At 40.9% G+C, this 24,892-nt stretch overlaps 1 protein-coding gene across 5 annotated transcripts in view; it reads left to right on the plus strand.

Annotated features, from left to right (window-relative positions):
• The window catches only part of Usp6nl (USP6 N-terminal like), a 199,548-nt gene extending 175,127 nt beyond the window's left edge, over positions 1–24,421 (plus strand). For all 5 annotated transcript variants that reach the window (XM_045134851.1, XM_045134852.1, XM_004662376.3 and 2 more), the window contains one exon: positions 21,186–24,421. In XM_045134851.1, coding sequence (XP_044990786.1) covers positions 21,186–22,606 — 1,421 coding nt within the window. In that variant the 3' untranslated portion in view covers positions 22,607–24,421. The remainder of the gene's footprint in view (positions 1–21,185) is intronic.
• The last annotated feature ends 471 nt before the right edge of the window (positions 24,422–24,892 follow it).

Genomic DNA, 24,892 nt, shown 5'->3' on the forward strand with positions numbered 1-24,892 from the left:
GAGTACATACAGGAGAGACAGAATTTACACATGAAACATAGCACAGGTGAGTACAGCACTTAGAGAGCTAGGTTCCAGATCCATGGAGGGAGGGTCAGGAAGGATGGTAAAAGATTAAGAGACAAAGATACAATAGGAATATTTTTTTTAAGAGTTGACCAACTATTCTTGATAATGTATCCTGCAAAGGTTATTTTTACCATTTTTGTTCTTTGACCTTGTGTGGTATGAGGCTAAGCAAGTGAAGATCATGGGTGAAATGAAAAAATACAGCAAGTTGATTATTTATGCTAAGTGGCTTTCCTGACGAGTCTGTGAAGAAGGGAAGTGGAGGTTATACTCAAAGAAGAGCAGATGTTGCCTCCAGTGAGAACCAGACACCTTTGCTTTTACTCAATGGAGAGGGTTTAATCAACACTTCTGAGTTTTGGAGTTGTCTAAATTGATTGGAAAATAATTCCTTATAGTAGTAATTGAGTTTGAGCATAGGCCTTATGAAACTCAGCATTTCTAAGTGAGGTCAACACTTCATGTTCAGTATAGTGATGTACATTTGCTTCTAAATCTTTCCTGAAACAGGAGATGTAATTGGAACAGCAATTACTGTACCCTTAGTATTGTAACATTTATATTTTAAATGGCTTGTCCACACTTAAAAAGAGTTTTTAAGGCAAATTTTATTAAAAGATATGGGCTGGAGAGATGGTTTAGCGGATAAGGCGCTTGCCTAGGAAGCCTGAGGACTCATGTTCGATTCTCTAGATCCCACATAAGCCAGAAGCAGAGGTGAGACAAGTGCAAGGTTGCACATGCCCACTAGATGGCACAAGCATCTGGAGTGCAATTACAGTAGCTGAGGCCCTGGTGCACCAGTTCTCTCTCTGTCTGTGTCTTGCTCTCAATAAAAAAAAAAAATTAAAAAGATACATACTAAGACAAAGTATGCATTGTAGAATTATTTAAGCCCAAGGTAAAGTATGAAGCCTGTTTAGTGAATTAGCAGGTAATATTTTTCAAAATACTGTGTGCTGCATACTATAACCCATTATTTCATTTAATCTTTTAAAAAAATAGGAAATGTGCTGACATTTATTTCATAGTAGTTGCAGAAGTAGTTTGTAAGATGTTTTCACTAAGAAAATAGAGATGAAGAGTGGGACCAGGGATAAAAGGAGAAAAATGGGGAGGTAATACCAGAAACATTGGCTTGGTGTTTGACCATCACACTGGCACTTAAGATGTGTTAAGGTTGCCCTAAATTTTCTAGTGTAATAATCTCTCTTTCCTCTGTATTTCTACTATTATAACACTTATTTTCAGAATTTTTTTCTTTCCGCTCTAGCCCAGGCTGATGTAGAATTCACTATGTAGTCTCAGGATGGCATCGAACTCACAACAATCCTCCTACCCCTGCCTCCCGAGTGCTGGGATTAAAGGTGTGCACCACCACACCTAGCCAGAATATTTTTGCCCCTTGACCTGCCCATTGTCTTTCTCTTTAAATTGCAAACTATATATTGAACACTATGGTAATTCAATGAGTGTCATCCTTCCTTTTAAAGGCGTATACAGGGGGCTGGAGAGATTGCTCAGTAGTTAAGGCACTTCCCTGCAAAGCCTAATGACCCAGGTTTGGTTAACCAGTACCCATGTAAAACCAGACGCACAGAGTGGCACGTGCATCTGGAGTTTGTCTGCAGTGGCTGGGCGTCCTGGCGCGCCCATTCTGTCTCTCAGCCTCTACCAGGCATGTTGCCGCACGCCTTCAATCCCAGTCCTGAGGAGCCAGTGGTAGAAGGATGGCTGTGAGTTTGAGGGCAGCCAAGGAGTACATAGTGAATTCCAGGTCATCCTGGACTAGCCATGAAGCCCTACCTCAAAAAATATATATAAAATAAAACAAAAGCATGCATGAATGTATTAATGTTTTTGATTTCTTATTTACCACATGGGTTTGTGTACCCATTAAAAATGTTTGGTGGAATATATACAAGTACATGATGGTGTTAAATTTTTAATATTTTTGATGGTCAGGTAGAAAATCCCTTTTTTTAAGCTTTATTTTTATTTATTTCTTTAAGAGAGAGACAGAGAGAGGGAGAGAGAGAATGGGTGTACCAGGGCCTCCAGCCACTGCAGACGGACTCCAGACGCATGCGCCCCCTTGTGCATCTCGCTTACGTGTGTCCTGGGGAATCAAACCCAGGTCCTTTAGCTCTGCAGGCAGACTCCTTAACCACTAACCAGCCCTAATCCCATTGTTTTGATCCTTTTTAGTCTATTATCCTTTTATATTTATTGGACATTTTAATTTTATTTTCTGTGAGCTTCCCTGTTTACTCTTTGCCCATTGTGTATTGGTATACATACAAATTCTTGCTAAACTAAGGAGAATCACTCATTAGCTTGCTGTGTGCTGTGTGTTAATAGATCTTTTCCTGTAAGCTTTTCTTTATGGCTTCTTGCTTTAGTAACTAATATAAATTTTCCTTCATGAATATTCCCCCCATTTCTCTTACAACTTTTTTGAGTTTCTAACTGATTAAATAATTGTTTTTAGCAGGTTTACAGAGATATGGTTATGATTAAGTCTTATCCCATCTAAAATTACTTTTTGCTTATTGAATATGACTCGCTTCGCTTGTTTTCCAAATAGGTAGTTATTGATTTTTTTTAAATTTTATTTATTTATTTATTTATTTGAGAGCGACAGGCACAGAGAGAAAGAGAGAGAGAATGGGCGCGCCAGGGCTTCCAGCCTCTGCAAATGAACTCCAGATGCGTGCGCCCCCTTGTGCATCTGGCTAACGTGGGACCTGGGGAACCGAGCCTCGAACCGGGGTCCTTAGGCTTCACAGGCAAGCGGTTAGCCACTAAGCCATCTCTCCAGCCCGTAGCTAGTTATTTAAATTAACAGGATTTACTACATTATACCTTAGTGTTTTATTCTGTTCTACTGGTGAGTTGCAAATAGTTTTGTTTCTTTGTTTTGGTTTTTTGAGGTAGGGTCTCACTGTAGCCCAGGCTGACCTGGAGTCCACTATGGAGTCTCAGGGTGGCCTCGAACTCACAGCAATCCTCCTACCTGGATTAAAAGCATGTGCCACCACACCCGGCACAAATAGTTTTAATATCTCTTAGAACTAACTTTTTCTCATTACTTTGTGTTATTTAGTCAGACTAACAAAAAGGATCCTCTAGTGCTCTGAAGTTGTATTGATTTGAAGACTTATGTTGCTTTTTTTTTTAAATTTTTTATTTATTTATTTGAGAGCGACAGACACAGAGAGAAAGACAGATAGAGGGAGAGAGAGAGAATGGGCGCGCCAGGGCTTCCAGCCTCTGCAAACGAACTCCAGACGCGTGCGCCCCCTTGTGCATCTGGCTAACGTGGGACCTGGGGAACGAAGCCTCGAACCGGGGTCTTTAGGCTTCACAGGCAAGCGCTTAACCGCTAAGCCATCTCTCCAGCCCCACACAAGCACTTTTAACTACTGAACCATCACTCCAATCCCCCAGACTTAAGAACAGCTTGTGAATACTCTTCAAAAATATACTCAAGTAGGGAAATGTCTAATGACTGCCTGCCTCCCAACACACACCCATCACTCACCTTACTGAATAGTTTTAAGGTGAAAATAAGGGTATCGGAATATTTTACTCTGAACATTGCAGTCTCTGTGTCTTCAATAGGAATCTTAACCAAAGTACCATTGCCATGTCACAGAGTGAGGGAGTAACTGTGGTTCTCATTTTATGCCATTTCTGTAGTTAATGCTTCCAGCTGTGCCCAGACTGCCTTTTTGTATGTTTGATTGGTTATTTGGGGTTTTTTTCTTTCTCCCTCTTTCTCCCTCTTTCTCCCTGCTCCCTCTTTTTGTTTTTCTTTTTTTGAAATGGTCTCTCTGCACAGCCAAGACTAGCTTGGAATTCACTATTTAATGCACACTAGCCTGAGACTTGCACCAGTACTCCTATGTGAGTATCTCAAGTGCTGGGATTGTAGGCATGAGCCATTGTTTGTGGGTCAGGCTGCCTGTTTAGTTATTTTGGTTTTTTGTTTGTTTTGCATCAGCCTTCAGTCAGCAATCATAATTTCTGTTTATCTGTGATCAGATAAGATCAGGCACATTCAAGGTGGTATGAACTTAAACACTTGATATTTACCTAATGTGCTTCTTCAGTCTCTTGATCCCCTCCTCTCTGCTTTTATTCATTCCTGTATGTCATCATGACATACACTCCATCTTTCCCTCTCCCCTGCCTGATCACCCAATTATTTGTGTGTGGAATGTCCCATATTCTAGGGTTTATCTGTGTTTCCTTCCTGGTGTCATTTAACTTGTTGATCTCCAGCTGTGTGTTCTGGAAGACACAAGTTAAATATTGGTGTTAAATTAATTTCAGACTCAACAAGAGGCAATATTACTGTTAGCAATAATAATAGAATTGTTATATAATAATAATAGAATGGTTATCACCTGATTATTTAAAAATGAAACGGAACTGGGGAAAAAACTTAGTGGATAAAGTCCTTACTACACAAGCATGAGGATTGGAGTTTGATCATCAGAATCCATGACAGTCAGTTACTCTAGCTCTAGGGCGGGAGGATAGACAGAATCCATGACTGGTCAGTTACTCTAGCTCTAGGGCGGGAGGATAGACAGAATCCATGACTGGTCAGTTACTCTAGCTCTACGGGCGGGAGGATAGACAGAATCCATGACTGGTCAGTTACTCTAGCTCTAGGGCGGGAGGATAGACAGAATCCATGACTGGTCAGTTACTCTAGCTCTGGGGCGGGAGGATAGACAGAATCCATGACTGGTCAGTTACTCTAGCTCTAGGGCGGGAGGATAGACAGAATCCATGACTGGTCAGTTACTCTAGCTCTAGGGCGGGAGGATAGACAGAATCCATGACTGGTCAGTTACTCTAGCTCTGGGGCGGGAGGATAGACAGAATCCATGACTGGTCAGTTACTCTAGCTCTGGGGCGGGAGGATAGACAGAATCCATGACTGGTCAGTTACTCTAGCTCTGGGGCGGGAGGATAGACAGAATCCATGACTGGTCAGTTACTCTAGCTCTGGGGCGGGAGGATAGACAGAATCCATGACTGGTCAGTTACTCTAGCTCTGGGGCGGGAGGATAGACAGAATCCATGACTGGTCAGTTACTCTAGCTCTGGGGCGGGAGGATAGACAGAATCCATGACTGGTCAGTTACTCTAGCTCTGGGGCGGGAGGATAGACAGAATCCATGACTGGTCAGTTACTCTAGCTCTGGGGCGGGAGGATAGACAGAATCCATGACTGGTCAGTTACTCTAGCTCTGGGGCGGGAGGATAGACAGAATCCATGACTGGTCAGTTACTCTAGCTCTGGGGCGGGAGGATAGACAGAATCCATGACTGGTCAGTTACTCTAGCTCTGGGGCGGGAGGATAGACAGAATCCATGACTGGTCAGTTACTCTAGCTCTGGGGCGGGAGGATAGACAGAATCCATGACTGGTCAGTTACTCTAGCTCTGGGGCGGGAGGATAGACAGAATCCATGACTGGTCAGTTACTCTAGCTCTGGGGCGGGAGGATAGACAGAATCCATGACTGGTCAGTTACTCTAGCTCTGGGGCGGGAGGATAGACAGAATCCATGACTGGTCAGTTACTCTAGCTCTGGGGCGGGAGGATAGACAGAATCCATGACTGGTCAGTTACTCTAGCTCTGGGGCGGGAGGATAGACAGGGTCCCTGGAGCGGTCTAGTCGACTTGGTGAGTTTCAAGCTGATGAGAGACTTTGTCTCAAAAAGAAGTGGACAGTGTTCCTGAGGTTCCATGAGCACACACACAGGGTTATTTTTTTCTTAATTAACAAGCAGAAGGTGGGGCTGGAGAGATGGCTTAGTGGTTAAGGCATTGCCTGCAAAGCCAGAGGACCTAGGTTTCATTTCCCAAGACCCATGTAAGCCAGATACACTAGGTGGTGCATGTGTCTGGAGTATTTTTGCAGTGGCTGGAGGCCCCAGTGCACCCATTCTTTCTCTCTCTGCCTAGATCTCTCTCTCAAATAAATAAATAAGCAAAAAAAAAAAAAAAAAAAGGAAAGAAAGAAAGAAAGAAAAAGAAAAGAAAGAAAGAAAAGAAAAGAAAAGCCCCAGCAGCAAAAAGCCCCAGATGTGGTAGTGCATACTTTTAATCCCAGTACTCACGAGCCAGAGGTAAGAGTATCTCTATGAGTTCGAAGCCAACCTGAGACTACATAGTGAATTACAGGTCATCCTGGGCCAAAGTGAGACCCTACCAAAAAAAAAAAAAAAAGCTTTATAATAAGCAAGTGATCCTTTTAACTAACTTGATGGCTTTGCTTCTATTGGAAAGCTTTGCCTAAATCAAATATTTCTTTAGAGGTTGCAAATCAGTGGTTCTCAAATTCAGTGGTTACTCTTACATTTTGTGGCAGATTTTCTTCTGTAACAAAGGAAAGAGAAGCTTCAAATGTAGCTCCTTCCTTCCTTGTGTTCTTCACTGATTTTTTTCTTGAGCTCATCTTAAAATGAACTGTTGAAATTTCCTTATTCTTTGCTGTTACACCTTGAGTAACCATATCTCTCATCAGCAGTTTCTTCAAAAGATTTCCAGATCTGTGTCCTGGCCATTTCTGGTTCCAGCCTGTCTGCCTGTGCCATGCATGGGTAGGCATATTGCCTGTTTCCCCATCAGACACTGCAAACCGAATGTCTGTAACTGAGTTCTCTCTCTGACTTCTGTGTTGTTCCTTCCGTGGTAAACTGCTCAGCACTCACTCGCCCTTAGTCACTTCAGCCGTCCTCCTTTCAGCTTCTTCTTCTAGGACCCACTTGGTTACAGTGCACTTGTACCCGAGTTCTCGTTGCCTTGGCCCTTATATCCTGTGAACATGTTCTTCTCAGACCATCATTGGCTAAACTGGGAGCTCTGACTCCTTCGTTCTCCATGTCCTCTTCAAGTCAAGGAGGTGGTAGGAAGAAGGCAGTGCTTATGGGAGGAAATCCATAGTCTTTGACATATTTCATTATTAAGTCAATTTTTTCATTAACCCTTTGAAATATAATGATTTTGTTGTGTTTTTTGACATATGTTTATGGGTGTGTCTACATGTGGTGGCCGGAGGTCATTGTTAAGTTTCTTCCTCAATTACTGCCTACCTTACTTTTTGAGACAGAGTCTCTCATTGAACCTAAAACTTACTTAGCTAGACTAGCTAGTTAGCAAGCCTCAGAGATCTTCCTGTCTGTACCTCACCAGCATTGGGATTACAGGTGTTTGTCACTGTGCCTGACTCTCACATGGGTGCTGGGGATCCAAGTGCAGGTCTGCATGCTTGTGTGGCAAGCACTTTACCACTGAGTCATGTCCACGGCCCCTAGAATACATTTTGTTGGTGTATTTGTTTTGTTGTCTTGTTTTGTTCTTTAAGGATAATGTTGAGTATATGGTTTATTTATGTTTTTAAAATTAGATTTATTAAAATAGAAAATATTAGAATAGAAAATTGTGAAACCCAGTTCTTAATGTAGTTTTAACATTCTCTTCTAAAGGAATTAATGTTTAATTTTATTGTAAAGATGTCTACAAATATTTTAACATTGTATTTATAAATATAATTTATCCAATTTTCTTTAAAATTTTTCAGTTTGGAAACAAATTTTTTCTGGTTCTAAAACAATTCGTAACTGCTGAAACTGACCCAGTGTAGAGCACTTGCTTAGCATTCCCTGGCCCTGTGGTTAAGTCCAGCCCTACAAAGCAGAATAAACAAAATAACTGAGAACTCTAATTCAAATTTAAAACTATGTTGAATCTTACATCTCTTAAATGTTTTAATACTATTATAAGGGCCCAAGAATTGCTGAAGAAAGACCCCAGACTCAAATTGTATGTAAAAACAAGAACATTTATTCTGCATAATCAGCCAGCATGCGGGGGTCAACCATTTATACAAAATAGCAACCCTGAGAGCAGCTCCTTTTAAGCACAGCTAGAGGAATTTTGGTGGGTTTCGTCTTTTCTAACATGATTGGCTCATTTGAACAGTAACTGTACTTGTATTCTTTTGATTGGCCCTAAGATTTTGGCGGACTAGGATTAGGGAATTCCAGGTGGGTTAGGTAATCTTTAAAATGATAGGCTAGGCAAACAGCAGTTACAGTTGTGCATCTCTGACTGGTTGGGGCAGAAGGCACAAAAGGGACATGTCTGGGCATGTCCAGGAACTAACAGCCTCTGGGCTGCTATCTTCCCGGCCACATGTCAGGGCAGGCTCTTTCTAGAAGTCCTGCCTGCCTCTCTGGGACACAGAAAGTTAGCCCGACTTAGAGTGGCGCCTTACTGATGATGCCTGTCATGGCGTCAGTTTGGTCCTTTCACTATCTGTGTTTACAATCAAAAGCTTAGAACAATAATCTATTTACATGTGTTAAATTGGCATTCGAAGACCAACTGTGGTCAAATTTTCTTAAATATGCAGAGTAAAAACAAATTATTTAATGCACAGACATGCAGAGTAGTCCCATTCACATTTGATTCATTTAAACTTCTGCATGCATCAGTATAGGCCTTTGGGAACTGAAGGTGTTGATAAATTCAGAAGCACCGCATGACATATACACTGGGCTCTGAGCTCTTGGTGACAACAGGAGTTCCCTGCGGGTCTGTGTTGTCTCCGTGTTGGCGCTCACTTGACGTGTTGTCAGAGTCCTGACACCTTGGCTTTTCGCTGAACGCCTCAGTCTTCAGGAAGAGCTGGCTGTGTTTTGCCTTTGTTTGCTCTTTGTTCCTGCACTCTTCTAGGTCTTTAAACATGATGAAATTTTAATGTTCTTTTCATGTGTTTCTTATTTGATACAGCCATAATTCTTACATTAATGACATTTATTTTCATTTTGAATAGTTTTCATTGTCATTCTGCCATCATTATTACTACGAGTAGCTTATGGGTGAGGAAATCTAAGCCTATAGTCATGAGCTGGCAAGGATAGGTGTTTCAGTTGCTATGGCTTGAATTTGCCTTTGAGAATGCTTCTCCTCCAACAGTGCCACTACCAGTTCTCTGAATGATGTAGTTCTCCATGACTTCGGCTTCATCGCCTTCCTCTTCCCCTGCCCACCTGAATCTATGAATCCCTGGACTTTGTTCCTGTCCAAACGCTTGTGCTCCTGCCTCTCCTTCCAGTACGTGTTCCTCTTGGTTGCATTCTTTCTGAAGAACAGGGACCGGCCTCGCTAGTGCTAATGCAGGGCCTGTCCTATAACAGACATTCTTTGATGAATGAAATTCTAATTTTCTTTAGATAATAAAAATTTGCAAACAGTTTTTTGGATGATGAATCATTCTATATCATATCACACACATAAATCAGTTTGTTATATGTTAAATACATTTTCCTTTATGAGGGCTTGAATTGCACTTTTGTTTATATATTGTAAATTTATGTTCTACATACTTGACATTTTTTACATGTTTTTGAATTGAAACTCTAAGAAACACAAAGTACACATTTTTGGTTTAGTTTTTTGTTTGTTTTTTGAGATACGGTCTCACTCTAGCTCAGTCTGACCTGGAATTCACTATGTAGTCTCAGGCTGGCCTCAAACTCATGGTGATCCTCCTGCTTCTGCCTCCCAAGTGCTGGGATTAAAAATATGTGTCACCACACCCAGTTAAAGTACACATTTTTAAAATTACATTTTTCACAAAGACTTTATCTATCCTTACATAGGAATATAGTTAGAAGTATATTTAAATTGTCCCCTCTGTTTCCCTTATCTTTCTAATTTTACCTTAAAGTAAAAAAGTCAAACCTATGAGCCTAGCTATAATACTTAGAACTTAACTTAGTATAATTTAGAACTTGTAATTTAGAAAGCAAAATGTATTTCTTTCTTTTTTTTCTTTTGGTTTTTTGAGGTAGGGTCTCACTCTAGCCCAGGCTGACCTGGAATTCACTATGGAGTCCCAGGCTGGCCTCGAACTCACGGTGATCCTCCTACCTGTGCCTCTCAAGTGAGTGCTGGGATTAAAAAGGGGTGCACCACCAAGCCCAGCTCAGAATGTATTTCTTGAATCACCTTACTAAAGGCTAGTATAGTATTTTAATTGTATATCAGCCTTGCTAATAAATGGTACATTACACAGAAATAAAACTATTTGATCTTTTAGAAATATATTTGAAATCAATAATTTTATGAAGATAGTTTAAAATTTGGTTAACTAAGTATTTGATCCAGAAGGGGATAGGAAAAACTCTCTGGATAATAGAATGGATTTCCCAGTAGTGGCCCACCTACCATTTTTATTCAACACTGTTGGAACAGTCTGAGAGCACATGCTGCCTTGTTGAGGTAAGAATGTGGCTCAGAAGGGAGCACACCCAGCACTCTCATCCCTTGTTGGGTGCAAAGAGCTGCTAATGCCTCTGAGGTATTTCATCTCTATCCTGTAATGGAGTGTGGTGGCCACTGGGTGGTGACAGAGATCTGAGTAAGAACATAGATGGACAGGCCTGGGGAGACTAAAAAGGGACCCTTTCTTTTATCTTCTTAGAGAGGTTAGAATAGTCTACTGTTGGTACTTGGTGGGTGGGGGGGGGGGTGTAAAGACAAAAATGCTAACAACAAAAAATAAATGAGTACGCCTTTCTAAAATATACCAATTTATATTTATTTTAGGGAAAAGCAGATTATTCTGAGTTGTTTATAAAAATACTACTTATATGACTGAACACTGGTGAAAATACCATTAGTATGATGTCTTCACAAAAGAATATGAAGCTTCTTTACCATTAATTTGGTCCATAATTCTTTGACTCATATGGAGGAAGAAGGGAAAAAATAAATTTCAGACATGAAACTGAGCAGAAACATTAGTGGAGTGAGCACAAACATTATGTATGCCTGATGTAGAGGTCCAGATTGAAAGCATGGATAGTAAATACTAATACTGATGGCCTTTGTATCTGTTTTAATATCACTTGTGTTAGACCTTTTTAATCATGGTTACTTGAGGGCAAAATAATATGTGTAAGCCAGAAAAAAAAAAATCCAATAGTACTGCGTGGCTTTCTGTGTGTATGTAGTAAGTCAGGTAAATTCAAATCGCTCTAAGAGAGATTGTACCGTGCTCCGTGTTTTTTTTTTAAACCTACTTCTGGGTAGTCAAGAATATTTATTAACATATGATAGCATATTGGTGATGGCATTTGTTGTCCTTATGGGGGGGTCTACACAGTGTTTCTTTGGTTCAGTAAAAGTTGAATATTTAATCTACGCAAAGGAATCATAATCACAGAAATCATGCTGCTTAACACAGAGGCATTGTGTCTGCTGTTGGCATTAAAAGGCCTTTGCCCTGCCCAGCTTTTGTGATACTTACATAATTCAGTCTCACCGAGACAGTACTTAGAGCCGGTCTCAAGGAGGCTATCCCTGCAGATAGGTTCCCTAGGACCACTTCATCTTCAGCCTTCATGAATCCTGTAACCCTCTGCTTTTCTCCCTTCTTTCTAGTCCTTGCTGCTCTCGCCTACTATGAACTCTCCTTCTTGTTCTTATTCTTTCTTTACTTCTCTGTCCAGTTCTTCTTTCTTCGATCTTTTCTCCACACTATATTCCTCATCTGCCACATACAGTTTTGTTCAGAGGGCCTCTTAGCACCTTCTCTGAGATGTAAGCAACATATTGTTATTGTGACATAGCTGAGATCTGTGGGAATAGCTTGACTGTGACATAATCCAACCATGTTAGTTAGAGTCAGTAAATACTTCAGGAAGATGGAAGCTGACAGAACTACCACGAGCCGTGTGTTGATCATCCACTGTACTCTGTAGCATACTTCCTAGGCACTGTCATAAGTAGGAGCAAACTGAAACCATCTGTAACTAAGCGCGTCTTAGCACTGCCTTCCAGCCGTGGCACCTGTAAGGACCTTCCCTACTGTGTACAACTTTGAGGCCTACCTTGCCTGACTGCCTTATTTCACATTTGGAGGAATTGGTTTCTTAAGTACTTATATTTTTAGAGTTGTCTTGGTATAGCTCTGTCTAGTGCTTCTTCCCATCTTTACTGAATAGCTTCATAGGAATAAAGAAGCCATTCTCTAAATGTTTTAAAGTATTGGCCATTTGCCTTCTTAATCACAGGATTGTCGTTTATGAATTAAGTAGATGCTATATAGTTTTGTTTGCTGGATTTCCTCCCTAATCTATGCTGTATCTATTTCCTTAACTATATGAGTTGTGGATATGTGTAGCCAATAAGTTTCTCACCTACCAGTGTGCACAAGGTATCACTCCCCTAATTCATCTCCTTATCACTATCTTAAGGTACTCTGCAGGAATACAAAGGAGAAGTCACCAGGCTCTAGGGGAAAGGGGAAATGGGCTACTGTGAGGCTCCTTCCGGGCTACTTTAGAACAGGCACAGATGTTGTTCCCTATTTCGGTCTCTTATCCATTCAATAAATAAAACATTCTTTTCTCTTTAGTCCTTATATATTGTTGCATGGAATATTTATCAATCTTCCTTAGCGAAATTTCTGTACTTGCCTGACTATAAAGTAGTGTTAAATATAAGTTAAGTGTTTTTTTTTAACTTTGTTATTGGAAAATTAACTTGTCCATATATGTGTAGCATTCATATTTTGCTTTTGTTCATTTCTGAAGTTACCACTTCAGTCTCTCAATTACTTTCCAGTCCTTAACATTTCTTCTCCTAAGAAGTAGATACCTTTTGCCCATAATTCCACATTTTACTGTATATACTAAGTTTTTACTGGTGCCTTTTATTTAAAGGATTTAAGAATAATAAATTATGAATATTGCAGCATATGGATAGTCTGTCATGGATATACTCATGGATATTACCATCTCTTTTGTCCACTTTCTTTTTTAATTTATTATTTTTATTTATCATTCTATGAGAGAGAAAGAGGCAGAGAGAGAGAGAATGGACACTTTAGGAACTTAAGCTGTTGTGAATGAACTCCAGATGTGTGCATTACCTTGTGCATCTGGCTTGCCTGGGTAGTGGGGAATCGAACCTGAGTCCTTTGGCTTTGCAGGTAAGCATCTTAACTGATAAACCATCTTTCCAGCCCTCCCTACCTTCTTCCTTCTATCCTCATTTCAGAGGTATTTGTTTTACTTTTTTTTTCAAAATCCCATTGCACTGGATTTTTATTAAACATTCATGCCTTCTAGCTGCCTCTTGGTCTTTCTTCCTTATCTTGCTGTGTAACTTACAGTGAGTGATTCGGTGTGTGAATGAAGAGAACCAGGGAGCACTTACATCTACCTGAAATATGGAAGCAGTTTTCCATTTAGGTTTGACTTCCTAATTTAGTTAAATGCTGTTCAGAGGAACTTGAAGGAAGGTGAGAAGAAGACATGATTATGACCAGCTTTGTAATTAGACTATGGATTCTGGTACTCCTTATTTGATAAGGTGAATTTGAGACCACTCTCTCTGAAAAATTACAGAACCAAACAAGAATTAAAGGGAGATGATAAAAATGTAGTTCAACTTTTTGAAAGGAATAAAGTTGAAAGTTAGATAATCTGGTTTCAAGACCATTGAACATGATATCTCTCAAGGCAAGAATCAATAAAGGATCTTTCTACCCCCTTTTTGCTTTATTTCCTGGCCTTGGCAGGCAAGAATGGGATCTGATTTAGTGTTGAGCTCTCTGTAGCCTCTGGATCTCTGATTTGATGGAGCTTGAGTGACCGTAAGTCTATCGCCATCTCCTTGGAACTGGTTTTCAGGCTTTCCTTGAGCCTCAGGGTGCATGGCACCATGTCTCCCCCACCTCTGCAGAGACTTAACTGATGTCACTCAGTCCCCACAGTGAATACCAATGACCCCATCAAGGAAGACCCTCAGCAGAACTGGGGCAGGGAAGAGGGGATATAAGATTACAACCTTTAAAAAATCAATTAAGGGCTGGAGAGATGGCTTAGTGGTTAAGCGCTTGCCTGTGAAGCCTAAGGACCCCATTCGAGGCTCAGCTCCGCAGGACCCACATCAGCCAGATGCACAACGGGCGCACGCATCTGGAGTTCGTTTGCAGTGGCTGGAAGTCCTGGTGTGCCCATTCTCTCTTTCTCTCTGCCTCTTTCTCTCTCGCTCTCAAATAAATAAATAAAAATAAACAACAAAAAATTTAAGAAAAATCAATTAAAAATGGATTGATAAATGAATTAATTGAAAAATGGACTTGTGAGCATGTAGAAAAGGTGATCGCTTAAGCTTAGCTTAATAGAGCTAAGAATGCCATACCTCATTGATTAGGGTGAAAAAATGTTTTGAGCCTAGTGTACTGAAGTAGGGGTAAAGCATTTGTCAAGGTCTTAGGATACTTTTGGGATTGTGCTAAAAATCTTATATCAAACCTAAAGGTTAGTATCATCCTGCCTGTTCTGAGTTTTTAAATTTTTATTTACATATTATCCAAGCAATACATGTTTATTATAGAAAAATGTGGTAGCAAAGCAAAAATAATTATCTAAGAAAACTATTTTATACCTTAACTAGTACTAGTTATTCCATTTAATCACTTTTGTGGATATAACTGTCATGTTTTATATAACTGGTTCATGTTAAAAAAAAAATACATTAGCAGGGGCTGGAGAGATGGCTTAGCGGTTAAGCACTTGCCTGTGAAGCCTAAGGACCCTGGTTCGAGGTTTGATTCTCCAGGACCCACGTTAGCCAGATGCACAAGGGGGCGCACGCATCTGGAGTTCATTTGCAGGGGCTGGAGGCCCTCGTGCACCCATTCTCTCTCTCTCTCTCTCTCTCTCTGCCTCTTTCTCTCTGTCTGTCATCTTAAAAAATACATTAGCATGGCAATAGAATGCTTCTTATTTATTTATATTATATATCTTAGTTCATATTTAAAATTTTTATCTCCTGATTATACAAATTCTCTACATGAAACATATGTGTAATTCTTCTAAACTAGTGCAATTTTGACCATCCATGTTTTCCTTTGGTTTTAAGTGGATGTGTGCTCATTAGTGTCCTATTTACCACCTGCCAGGGCTGATAATATTATCAAATGGGATAATAACTTTTGTTGAATTATCCAATCAGGGCTCTTATGGAATTGTCAGAGTAGACCTAAGGGAAAGGTCCCAAGTTCAGGTTTTCTGTTATGTATGTCTTTGTTGTCGTTTTGTTTTGTTTTGTTTTTTGAGGTAGGGTCTCACTCTAGTTCAGGCTGTCCTGGAATTCACTATGTAGTCTCAGGGTGGCCTCGAACTCTTGGAGATCTCCTACTGGCTGGTCTTTGTCTTCTTGATGATCGTGTCTTTGTTCTAGTCACCATTCTTCAACGGGGAGAAGGTGTTCATGTATTTACCTGAGATGAAACAGTTCACTATTGTAGAGCTGATTTGAAGAAAGAAAAATAAAACTTTGGGGGATACTAGATGGATAGTTATGTGTGTGCATGTTTACATGTATGCAAGTGTGTGTACACACAAGTGCATGTGGAAGCCGGAGAAAAACTTCTGGTACTGTTCCTCAGGTCCTATGCACCTTTTTAGAGGCAGGGTCTCTCATTGGCAAGGCTAGGCTAGGCTGGCTGGCCATCAAGCCTCTTGTATGTACCTGACTCCACTTTCCCAGCACTGGGATTACAGTGACACATTTTCAGTTCTGGGGATTGAACTAGGTCCTTGCACTTGCAAGGACAACACTTTGCCAATTGAACCATCTCCCCAACCCATGAACTTTATTTTTATTGCTTGTTGGTCTGTAACCTGATGGCCTGAATGATTAAAAGTCAATGCTCTTGACTTAGGCTTCATTTAAGTCCACTTTTTTGGTTTCATGTTTCACATGTTGACTAGTCAAGAGATAAACTGGTAATGCTTTGTTTATAAATCAAAGAAAACCCACATGCTAAAAATTTAAAGTTATTACTTTTCTATATATCATAAAATAACTCGATCATAAATTGATATATGAAAAATGTTGACTATATGAACTGTTACTGAGTGGTATTTTTCTTTTTAGATTTATTTTATTTTAATTTGTTTATTTGAGAGCGACAGACAGAGAAACAGGCAGAGAGAGAGAGAGAGAGGGTGCGCCAGCGCTTCTAGCCAATGCAGTCCAACTCCAGACACAGGTGTCACCTTGTGCATCTGGCTACATGGGATGTGGAGAGTCAAAGATGGGTCCTTAGGCTTCACAGGCAAGCGCTCAACCACTAAGCCATCTCTCCAGCCCTCTTCTTGGTTTTTCGAGGTAGGGTCTCACTCCAGCTCAGGCTGACCTGGAACTACACTACAGAATCTATAGAGTCACAGGGTGGCCTCAAACTCACAGCGATCCTCCTACCTTTGCCTCTGCTGGGATTAAAGATGTGCGCCACCACGCCCGGCTAGAGTGGTATTTTTCTACTGTCATTAAACCATCAGACATCCTTCATCTGGTCATTCCATCTTAGTTCACGTCTTAACCACATTGAGCAAGCACATGGATTCCACCATAAAAATATGTCCAAAGAGCAACTTCTTCTCACTGCTTCTACCCTGGTAGAATGCAGGGTGCAGAGTGAAAAAATCTGGAATCAGGTTTGGATTTGAGTCCTGGATCTGGTGCTTACTAGCTACGAACCTTTGGGCAAATTAATCTCTGCCTTGGTTTTCTCACATAGGAAATGAAAAAAAAACCAAAACTGTAGTGACCTACATGAAATGTATATTACCACTAATGTGTTGTGTTTTGATTAATAGCTGTTACACAAATGTGTTTGGTAAATCTTAGAAATTGTTAATCTCATCATCATCATCATTCATTATTATCACAATCTAAGTCTGACCAACAATTTAAGTTATTTTCTCTGATATATCTCAGATCACTGCTAAAAAGTCTGTATAATTTTCTGGTTAACTCAGAACAAAATGCCAAGTCACCGTCATAGTCGATACCCTGTGTGAGGTGATTCTACTCATTGCCTGGCCTCCTCCTAGGGCTTCTCTGCTTTCCTCATTCTTGGGCCTTGGTTCAGAGTCTTGTTGTTGCTGGCACCCTGCCATGCCTACCCTATTGCACTCCCAATTTTTAAAAATTTTTTGTTATTTATTTATTTATTTGAGAGTGACAGACAGAGAGAAGGGCAGAAAGATAGAGAGAGAATGGGCACGCCAGGGCCTCCAGCCACTGCAAAGGACCTCCAGACGCGTGCACCCCCTTGTGCATCTGGCTAACGTGGGTCCTGGGGAATCGAGCCTTGAACCGGGGTCCTTAGGCTTCACAGGCAAGTGCTTAACCGCTAAGCCATCTCTCCAGCCCCCAATTTTTTTTTTAAGTAACCAGTTACAGTTTATTTTTGTTGTTTTGTTTTATTGTGCTAGAGGTAGCACCCAGAGCCCTGTGCATGCTGCACAAGTGCTGCACACTGAGCTACTTCTCCAGCCTGCCTCCTTCAGTTCTCTTCTGTCACTGTGCACAACTGGATACTCAGGGTCTGTCTGAATAGTGTCTAAGGCCTGGGACTTGCTTTATTTTTTCATTTGCAAACAAATTCACTGTCATTACACAATCACTTGCAGTACTTTTATGTACAGATAAAGAAGTATGAATGTTGATAGTAAAAGTTCAGTTCAGTTAAAACCATGGAAAGTTACTCTGGGATTTGATGAAAATGGCACACAGTGGAAGGCAGCAGTAGCCTGAGGCAAGTGAGCTCACTTCTCTGAGCCCCTGCTGCAGCCTTTTAAGGCCCAGGCAGCCATCTTCCTTCTGCCTTTGGGAGCGGGGCGGGGCGGGGCGGGGCGGGGCGGCCTGGCTGAGTGGAGGAGGTGGAGCTTCCCCCACTGTCCCGGAGCAGCTTTGTACTTTTACTTGTGGGACTTCATGTGAAGTTGGATTTGGATTAAAGAAAAGACTACTTTTAACAAAGGTCATTTTTAGCACAGGTTTGATGCTAGAGCTTATTTTAAGGGTATTGTTTTCTTATTCTCTGCCCCCTCTTCAGAAAAGCACAATGAATTTTTGTTTAAAAATAGCCTAAAGAAGTATATAAAACCATTATATACTAGTTAAAAATATACACAGTAAAATTTTCAGAAAACAATAAAATAGTGGTATTCTCCCCAAAATGTCCTAAAGAAAATTATAATATATGGAGAAATAATAAGACTGTCACCACCCTGTGAGCTATGTGAAGAAAGAAAGATTATGTCTGTGTGCTCACTACTAACACACGTGTTGGTTAACATGGCACATTATGCAGCTTGTATCTAGTAGCACCAAATAAGTTGTCACTTGAAAATAAGATTTTTTGAGCTGGAGAAATGGCTTAATGGTAAAGGTATTTGCCTGCAAAGCCAATGGATCCCAGTTCGATCCTCCAGGGCCCATGTAAACTGGATGCACAAGGGGGTCCATGCATCTGGAGTTCATCTGCAGTGGCTGGAGGCCCTGCTGTGTCCATTCTCTCTCTCCCGCTCTTTCTAAAATAAATAAATATGTTTAAAAAAAAAAGAAAATAAGGTTTTCTATCTTCATATATCTGTTTATTTTCAAGTGACAACTTATTTTGGAATAACAAGTGAAAACGTGTTAGAATATTTAAATGTCCGTGTGAGGTGTGCTTGGTGTGTGCACATGTATGTGCCCATGCAGCACCCCATTTACTCCTGGAACAGAAGGTTGGGGGTCCTGCTCCATAGCTCTTCCACTCATTCATTCTTTATTAATAACTACTTAATTTATTTGAGAGCGATAAAGAGGCAGAGTGAGAGAGAGAATGAATGGGCACACCAGAGCCTCCAGTCACTGCAAACAAACTCCAGACACAAGTCACCTTGTGCATCTGGCTTCACATGGGTACTTGGGACTTAAACTTCAGTCCTTAGGCTTTGCAGGCAGGCACTTTAACTGCTGAGCCATCTCTCCAGCCCCCTTCCACTCATTCTTACTTGAGCCATAGTCTTTTAAGAATTCCAGAGCTTGCTTTTATAACTTTTTTTTTTTTTCTTGAGTTTCTGCTCACTGTGAGACTGGAGTTGCAGATGTGTGTGGCCATGCCCAACTGTTTATGTGGGATCAAAAGATCCTCATGCTTGTACAGGAAGTGTTCTTAACTACTAAGCCATCTCTTCAGCCCACATGTTTGAATTTCTAAAACTGTTATTGTTAGATACCTTTTTTTTGTTGTTGTTTTGGTTTTTCAAGGTAGGGTCTCACTCTAATTCACTCACTCTAGTTCAGGCTAACCTGAAATTCACTATGTAGTGTTAGGGTGGCCTCAAACTCTTGGCGATCCTCCTGCCTCTGCCTCCTGAGTGCTGGGATTAAAGGCGTGCACCACCACATCCAGTTTTAAATACCCATATTTTAATAGACCGTTTTAAAAACCTATTTACTAAATGACCAGTGTATTGCACCTTCTTTCAATTCTTTGTGAATCTGTACTAAGTATTTAAAATATAAAACCAGGGTTGGGGAGATAGCTCAGTCAGTAAAGTGCTTGCTGTTCAAGTATGGGAGCCTGAATTTGGACCCTAACACCCCAGGTAAAAGTCTGGTGTGGCATCACATACCTGTCTCGGAGCCAGGGCATCCCTGATACCCTGTCTCAAACAATAATGAAGGAGGCTAGAGAGATGGTTCAGCAGTTAATGGTGCTTTCTTGCAAAGCCTGGTGGTCTAGGTTCAATTCCCTAGTACCCACGCACAGCCAGAAGTACAAAGCGGTGCAGATGTCCAGAGTTTGTGTGCAGTGACAGGAGGACTCGGTCCATGCTCATCCATTCTCCCTCACTCTCTCCACCCTCCCTCTCCTTCCCTCATCCTTCCTAGCTTTCTCAAATAAATAAATATTTTAAAAAATAAGGAAGACTGAAGACGAATGATATCAATTTCTGACCACATGCATGTCATATGTAAACACACATAACAAAGGAAATGTAACACTGTATGTGTCTAATGTGAGTTTCATTTTTTCTCTCTTTTTACATTTCAAGTAGATTTTTTTAATATACTAAATTTCAGAGAGAGAGCACTTGTTCTTTTAATCTAGAAATTATACTGTGGGAGATACCTAAGATAATAGTAATTTGGGGAGGATGTTGAGACTACAGTAGGCTCTCAATTGACTTTTAAATTTGACAGACTTGCTTAAAGTTGTTAGGAAAAGTTTTACTGAGATTTCCAGACTACCTCAGTTGATTTAGACTAAAGTGAAAGTGATATGCTAAGACACTCAACTACTGTCCTCCAGAGTTTGGTTAGGAATGATAACATCAGCTTTATATTCTTGAGAAAGCATGAAACAACATACAAAAATCAGATGTTAGGGCTGGAGAGATGGCTTAGCACTTAAAGCACTTGCCTGCGAAGCCCAAGGACCCAAGTTTGACTCCCCAGAACTCACATAAGCCATGCATCTGGAGTTCAATTCCAGTGGCTAGAGGCCCTGACATACTCATTCTCCCTCCCTCTCCCCCTCTCTTCTTGCAAATAAATAAATAAATAAGTAAAAACATTTTTAAAGAATCAGATGTTAGACAATGCAGGATTTATACCTATAAGTTTTCAGACGTCATTCAATGCACAATCAATGTGCAAATAAAATTTGAGATTAGATACATTTTAGTTTCGTTCTCTCTAATAATTACTTCCCATCAGTCACTGGCATCTTGTGATGTAAAAGTCTGTATTGTGTTTTAGTGCACATATGAAAAGTAAGCAATTTCAATTTATCCCTTTGACTGTTTTTTGTTTTTTTGTTTTTGTTTTTTTTTTGGTTTGGTTTGGTTTGGTTTGGTTTTTTGAGGTAGAGTCTCACTCTAGCTCAGGCTGACCTGGAATTCACTATGGAGTCTCAGGGTAGCCTTGAACTCACAGCGATCTTCCAGTCTCTGCCTCTTGAGTGCTGGGATTAAAGGTGTGTACTATCACGCCAGGCAGAGAGAGATTGAATGGGTACACCAGGGCCTCCAGCCACTGCAGACAGACTCCAGACACATGCGCCAGTTTGTGCATCTGGCTTTATGTGGATACTCGAGATTCAAGCTGGGTCATTAAGCTTTTCAGGCAAGCACCTTAACCACAAAGCCATCTTTCTAGCCCTGTATCCTTTTTATTCATATATTTGCTTTACTTATGAATTTATCTTTCCTTCTAGGTAAGGAAGATGAATATCCAAAGAAACCTTTGGGGCAACTTCCCCCTGAACTTCATTCTGGTGGTGTTACTCACATGAGCAATGGACAAAGAAGTGTTGGCAGGCCCAGCCCTCAGATAAGCAACAGAAGAGAATGTGGGTCACCACCTCATAAAAACCATGAGCACTCACCTCACCATCAGAGCAGACTGGGTACTCCAGAAAGAGTCAAGCAGCTAAGACGGAAGTCAGAGGATGAGGATAGTAAAAACCTGAAAGATGAGGCAGATCTTCAGAGGAAACCATCATCAGGCCCACAGGACAGTTCCAGGCAGTATAACCATGCATCTGCTAACCAAAATAGCAATGCAACTTCAAACGTCAGGGGGGGATTTATGCCCAGGTGGAATAAACCGTCAGATACTTCAGCCACTGACAGAGCTGCCAAGTATGTCACTGAAAGCAAAAGTCGATCTGTGCACCCCACTCTTACAGTCACCACCCCAAGTTCTGGTGATTCCCGAATGTCGAACTCAAGGCAGAAGATGAAGGCTTTTGATGCCAGTGATGGAAAGCGGGGCTCCAATGCATCACAGTACGATAATGTGCCTGGCAGTGAAAATGAAAATGGAGCCCCAGTGGAGGAGGCTCTAGAAAGGGCTTACTCTCACAGTCCAAGGAGCATCATTTACCCTAACAGCCCAAGAAAGCATGCTGAGCCAAGTTCTAGTCCGGCAAAAGTACCAAACAGGTTTACCTTTAAAGTTCAGTCTCCTAGCTATGCAAGGTACTCATCTCAGTTAGAAGGGGAAGATCGTGGGGCCGCATATCCACCCTCCTACAGTAATCCCCCTTTTTACCATGGGAATTCTCCTAAACACATCCCCACTACCCACACCAGCCTTGGGTCTCCACAGGTCAGCCCTGGGGCTCAAATGAATCCTTCCAGGAGACCTCATGCTTCTACTCTTTCAATTAATATTTCCCCAGAGAGATCTTACAGCCGCCCAACTCCTATTGTTCTACCATCTAGTCGGATAGAAGTCCTCCCTGTCGATACTGGTGCTGGGGGCTACGTGGGCAATTCAGGGTCACCAGAAAATGGAAAATTCATCATTCCTCCAGTGGATTATTTGCCAGATAATAGAAAATGGCCAGAAGTTAGTTATACTTATAGACATGAGACACATGGACAATCATGGACTCAAGATGCTCACGGTAGTCACTTAAGCAGTTTTCCTAAATATACAGCCTTTTCACATACACCTTACCAGGATCATACCCTCCCAGCAGTTTCCGTAGATAGTCCAGTGCGGTGTAAAACTTCACCAGCCATAGAAGATGCTGGTCCAGCTGGCTATCAATATGCAAGACCTTCACCTCCAGCATATCACTATAGAAATCAGGAGGGACTTTCTATTCAAGAGTCAGTATTGCTGTGAGAGTTCACTCACTGAAGACAAGAGAATAGAAACCATAGGAAGCCTATGCTGCTGTGTTTATAATTGCCAAAGCAGTATTTCATACTCCTGTAAAAGCTCGCACAGTTCTCATGTACATTAGTAGTGAGGGCGTGGGGATGTTTCCATCCCATGAAGATAGATGCTGCTTAAGACGAGCATTTTAAATTTCTCACCCCGAACCTCTGAGGAGAACCTAACCTGGAAGCATAGCAGTAGCATTTAGGGATGCCCGCACACTAGTGGTTCTCGGCTCGCGTTCATTTAGATCTTTCTCCCCAGTCTGACACTGTGCTGTGCTGGCCCATTCCATTTTGACTAATGTTACACAGCACTGAAGCGCTGTAGAAGAGAGTTCTAAAGGGTACATGTAGTGTGTCTTTTAACAGTGCAGATATCTGTGTACACAGATTCAAACACAGCTGAAAAAAGCATTTTTAAAAACTAATTTTACTCTAGATTCATAATATATAACATTCATTTTTTTTTCTTAACTTGTCTTTTAGCTTTTTACCACTTCATGTTTTTAACTGAAGTCGTAAACTGAAACTAAGTTTGCCCTAGTTTTTTCAATCCAGCATCTCACAAAATGTCTGTCATTCTTCAACTGCTGCCTTTTTACTTCCATCTGAAAATTAAAGACATCGGAGAGGAAGGCTATCTACATAATGGTGCTTAAAACTGGGGCAGTGACCCTATGCTTGTGGCCAGAGGTGCAGGCCTCAGTTCCTCCTCCTCCAGACCAGGCTTTACCTGGCTGCCCTTCCCTCTGGTCTGGCGTTCTGCTCAGCATCTGCTGTCCTGCAGGATGCACAGGGCGCAGCTGCAAGAGAAATTACGGCGCACTGCTCACGGCCCCACGAGTCATGCAGGGCTCAGGCCGGGGAGGAAATGCCCTGAGGTTCGCGTGAAAGCAGGGTTAAATGAGGCTCCTTCTCACTTGGCATCTCACATTATAGAGGTCTCCTGGAGGGCCCAGAGAGACTGCTTACCTAGTCTTTTTCTGACATTTTCTTATGAGAATATAATCAATGGATATTGCTATATTTAGTGGGCCAATACATTATCCATATTAAAATTGTGAAAAAAAAATCCTGTTTCTTAACAGGCATCTAGGATTTGACCTTTTTTAAGAAAAATGTAATATTTCATAGTTAATTTTTTTTCTTTTTTAGTAAACAAAAATTCAGTTTCATGATAAAAAATAGAATCAGTGATATCTTTAAAAATATCCTACTACACTACAGTTACCAAAACAGTGACAAAGTTTATGGTTCTTCCTATTCCAGGTTTGGGCTTTAAGATTTTGAGGTACAAAAATATGTCTTAAAATGAAAGTAACATTTGTTTAGCTAGTGAATGTGACAATATTTTTATGTACATAATGAGTCTAATGTAATTTTAATCAACATGGTAATGACGTTATTAAGTGGCAAGACAAATGCAGTGTATCAAAGCTGAACACTACACGGGGACTCTCAGCCCCTGAATGACTGAGCTCTGGATTCAGACATGTGCAAGCTGAGAAATAAATGTATGTAGACATGTAGCTGAAGACATTAATTCCAATGTTTAAAATACGATTCTGTGACTTGTAATAAGCCAGGCTGTACAATTTAGTCTTGACAGCAGCACCTGGGCTGCTGCAGCCATCGCGTCAGAAGTAATGAGTGCTGTAGACTGTCTGTGTATATACGCCCACACTGTGTAACACACGCTATTTTCCTATGTCACCATGACTTCTGTCTGTACACTTTTTTGCTGTGATTGTCCTAACACGCTGACGGTGATAGTTTACTTTGCCCCGTGTCTGCTTTTCTTCCCCTGGCGAGCTGCACGCTGGAGCCCCCACGGCTGCTCTTCTGGGCGGCTGCGGTGTCGGCCACAGTGCTCCTCTGCAGCCACGAGTCTACATCATGTGTTCTCCTTTCCAGTTAGACTGTTTCTAGAACTCTATCTCCTTCCCTTTATTTAATGACATCATGAATGGCAATAAGATAATATGATTTCAGTCTTCCCCGTTATAAAATATGGTTCTCTATGTTAGTTTTTTGAAGTAGGAAATTTTAATTTGAAATTATTTTGTCACCATACAATTTTATTCTTTCAAATTTATTTTTTAATAAAAGACGAAATAATGCTAAAAGAAATAATATTAGCAAAGTGGTTTAAGTGTATTTATGGAAACATACTTTGTGAGGATATCCTAGCTTGGGAGACCAATGCTGTTGTGTAGCTGCACACACGTGGTATGTTGCTGTTACAGCT

Source organism: Jaculus jaculus, chromosome 15, assembly GCF_020740685.1.
Source record: "Jaculus jaculus isolate mJacJac1 chromosome 15, mJacJac1.mat.Y.cur, whole genome shotgun sequence".
Taxonomy (NCBI): domain Eukaryota; kingdom Metazoa; phylum Chordata; class Mammalia; order Rodentia; family Dipodidae; genus Jaculus; species Jaculus jaculus.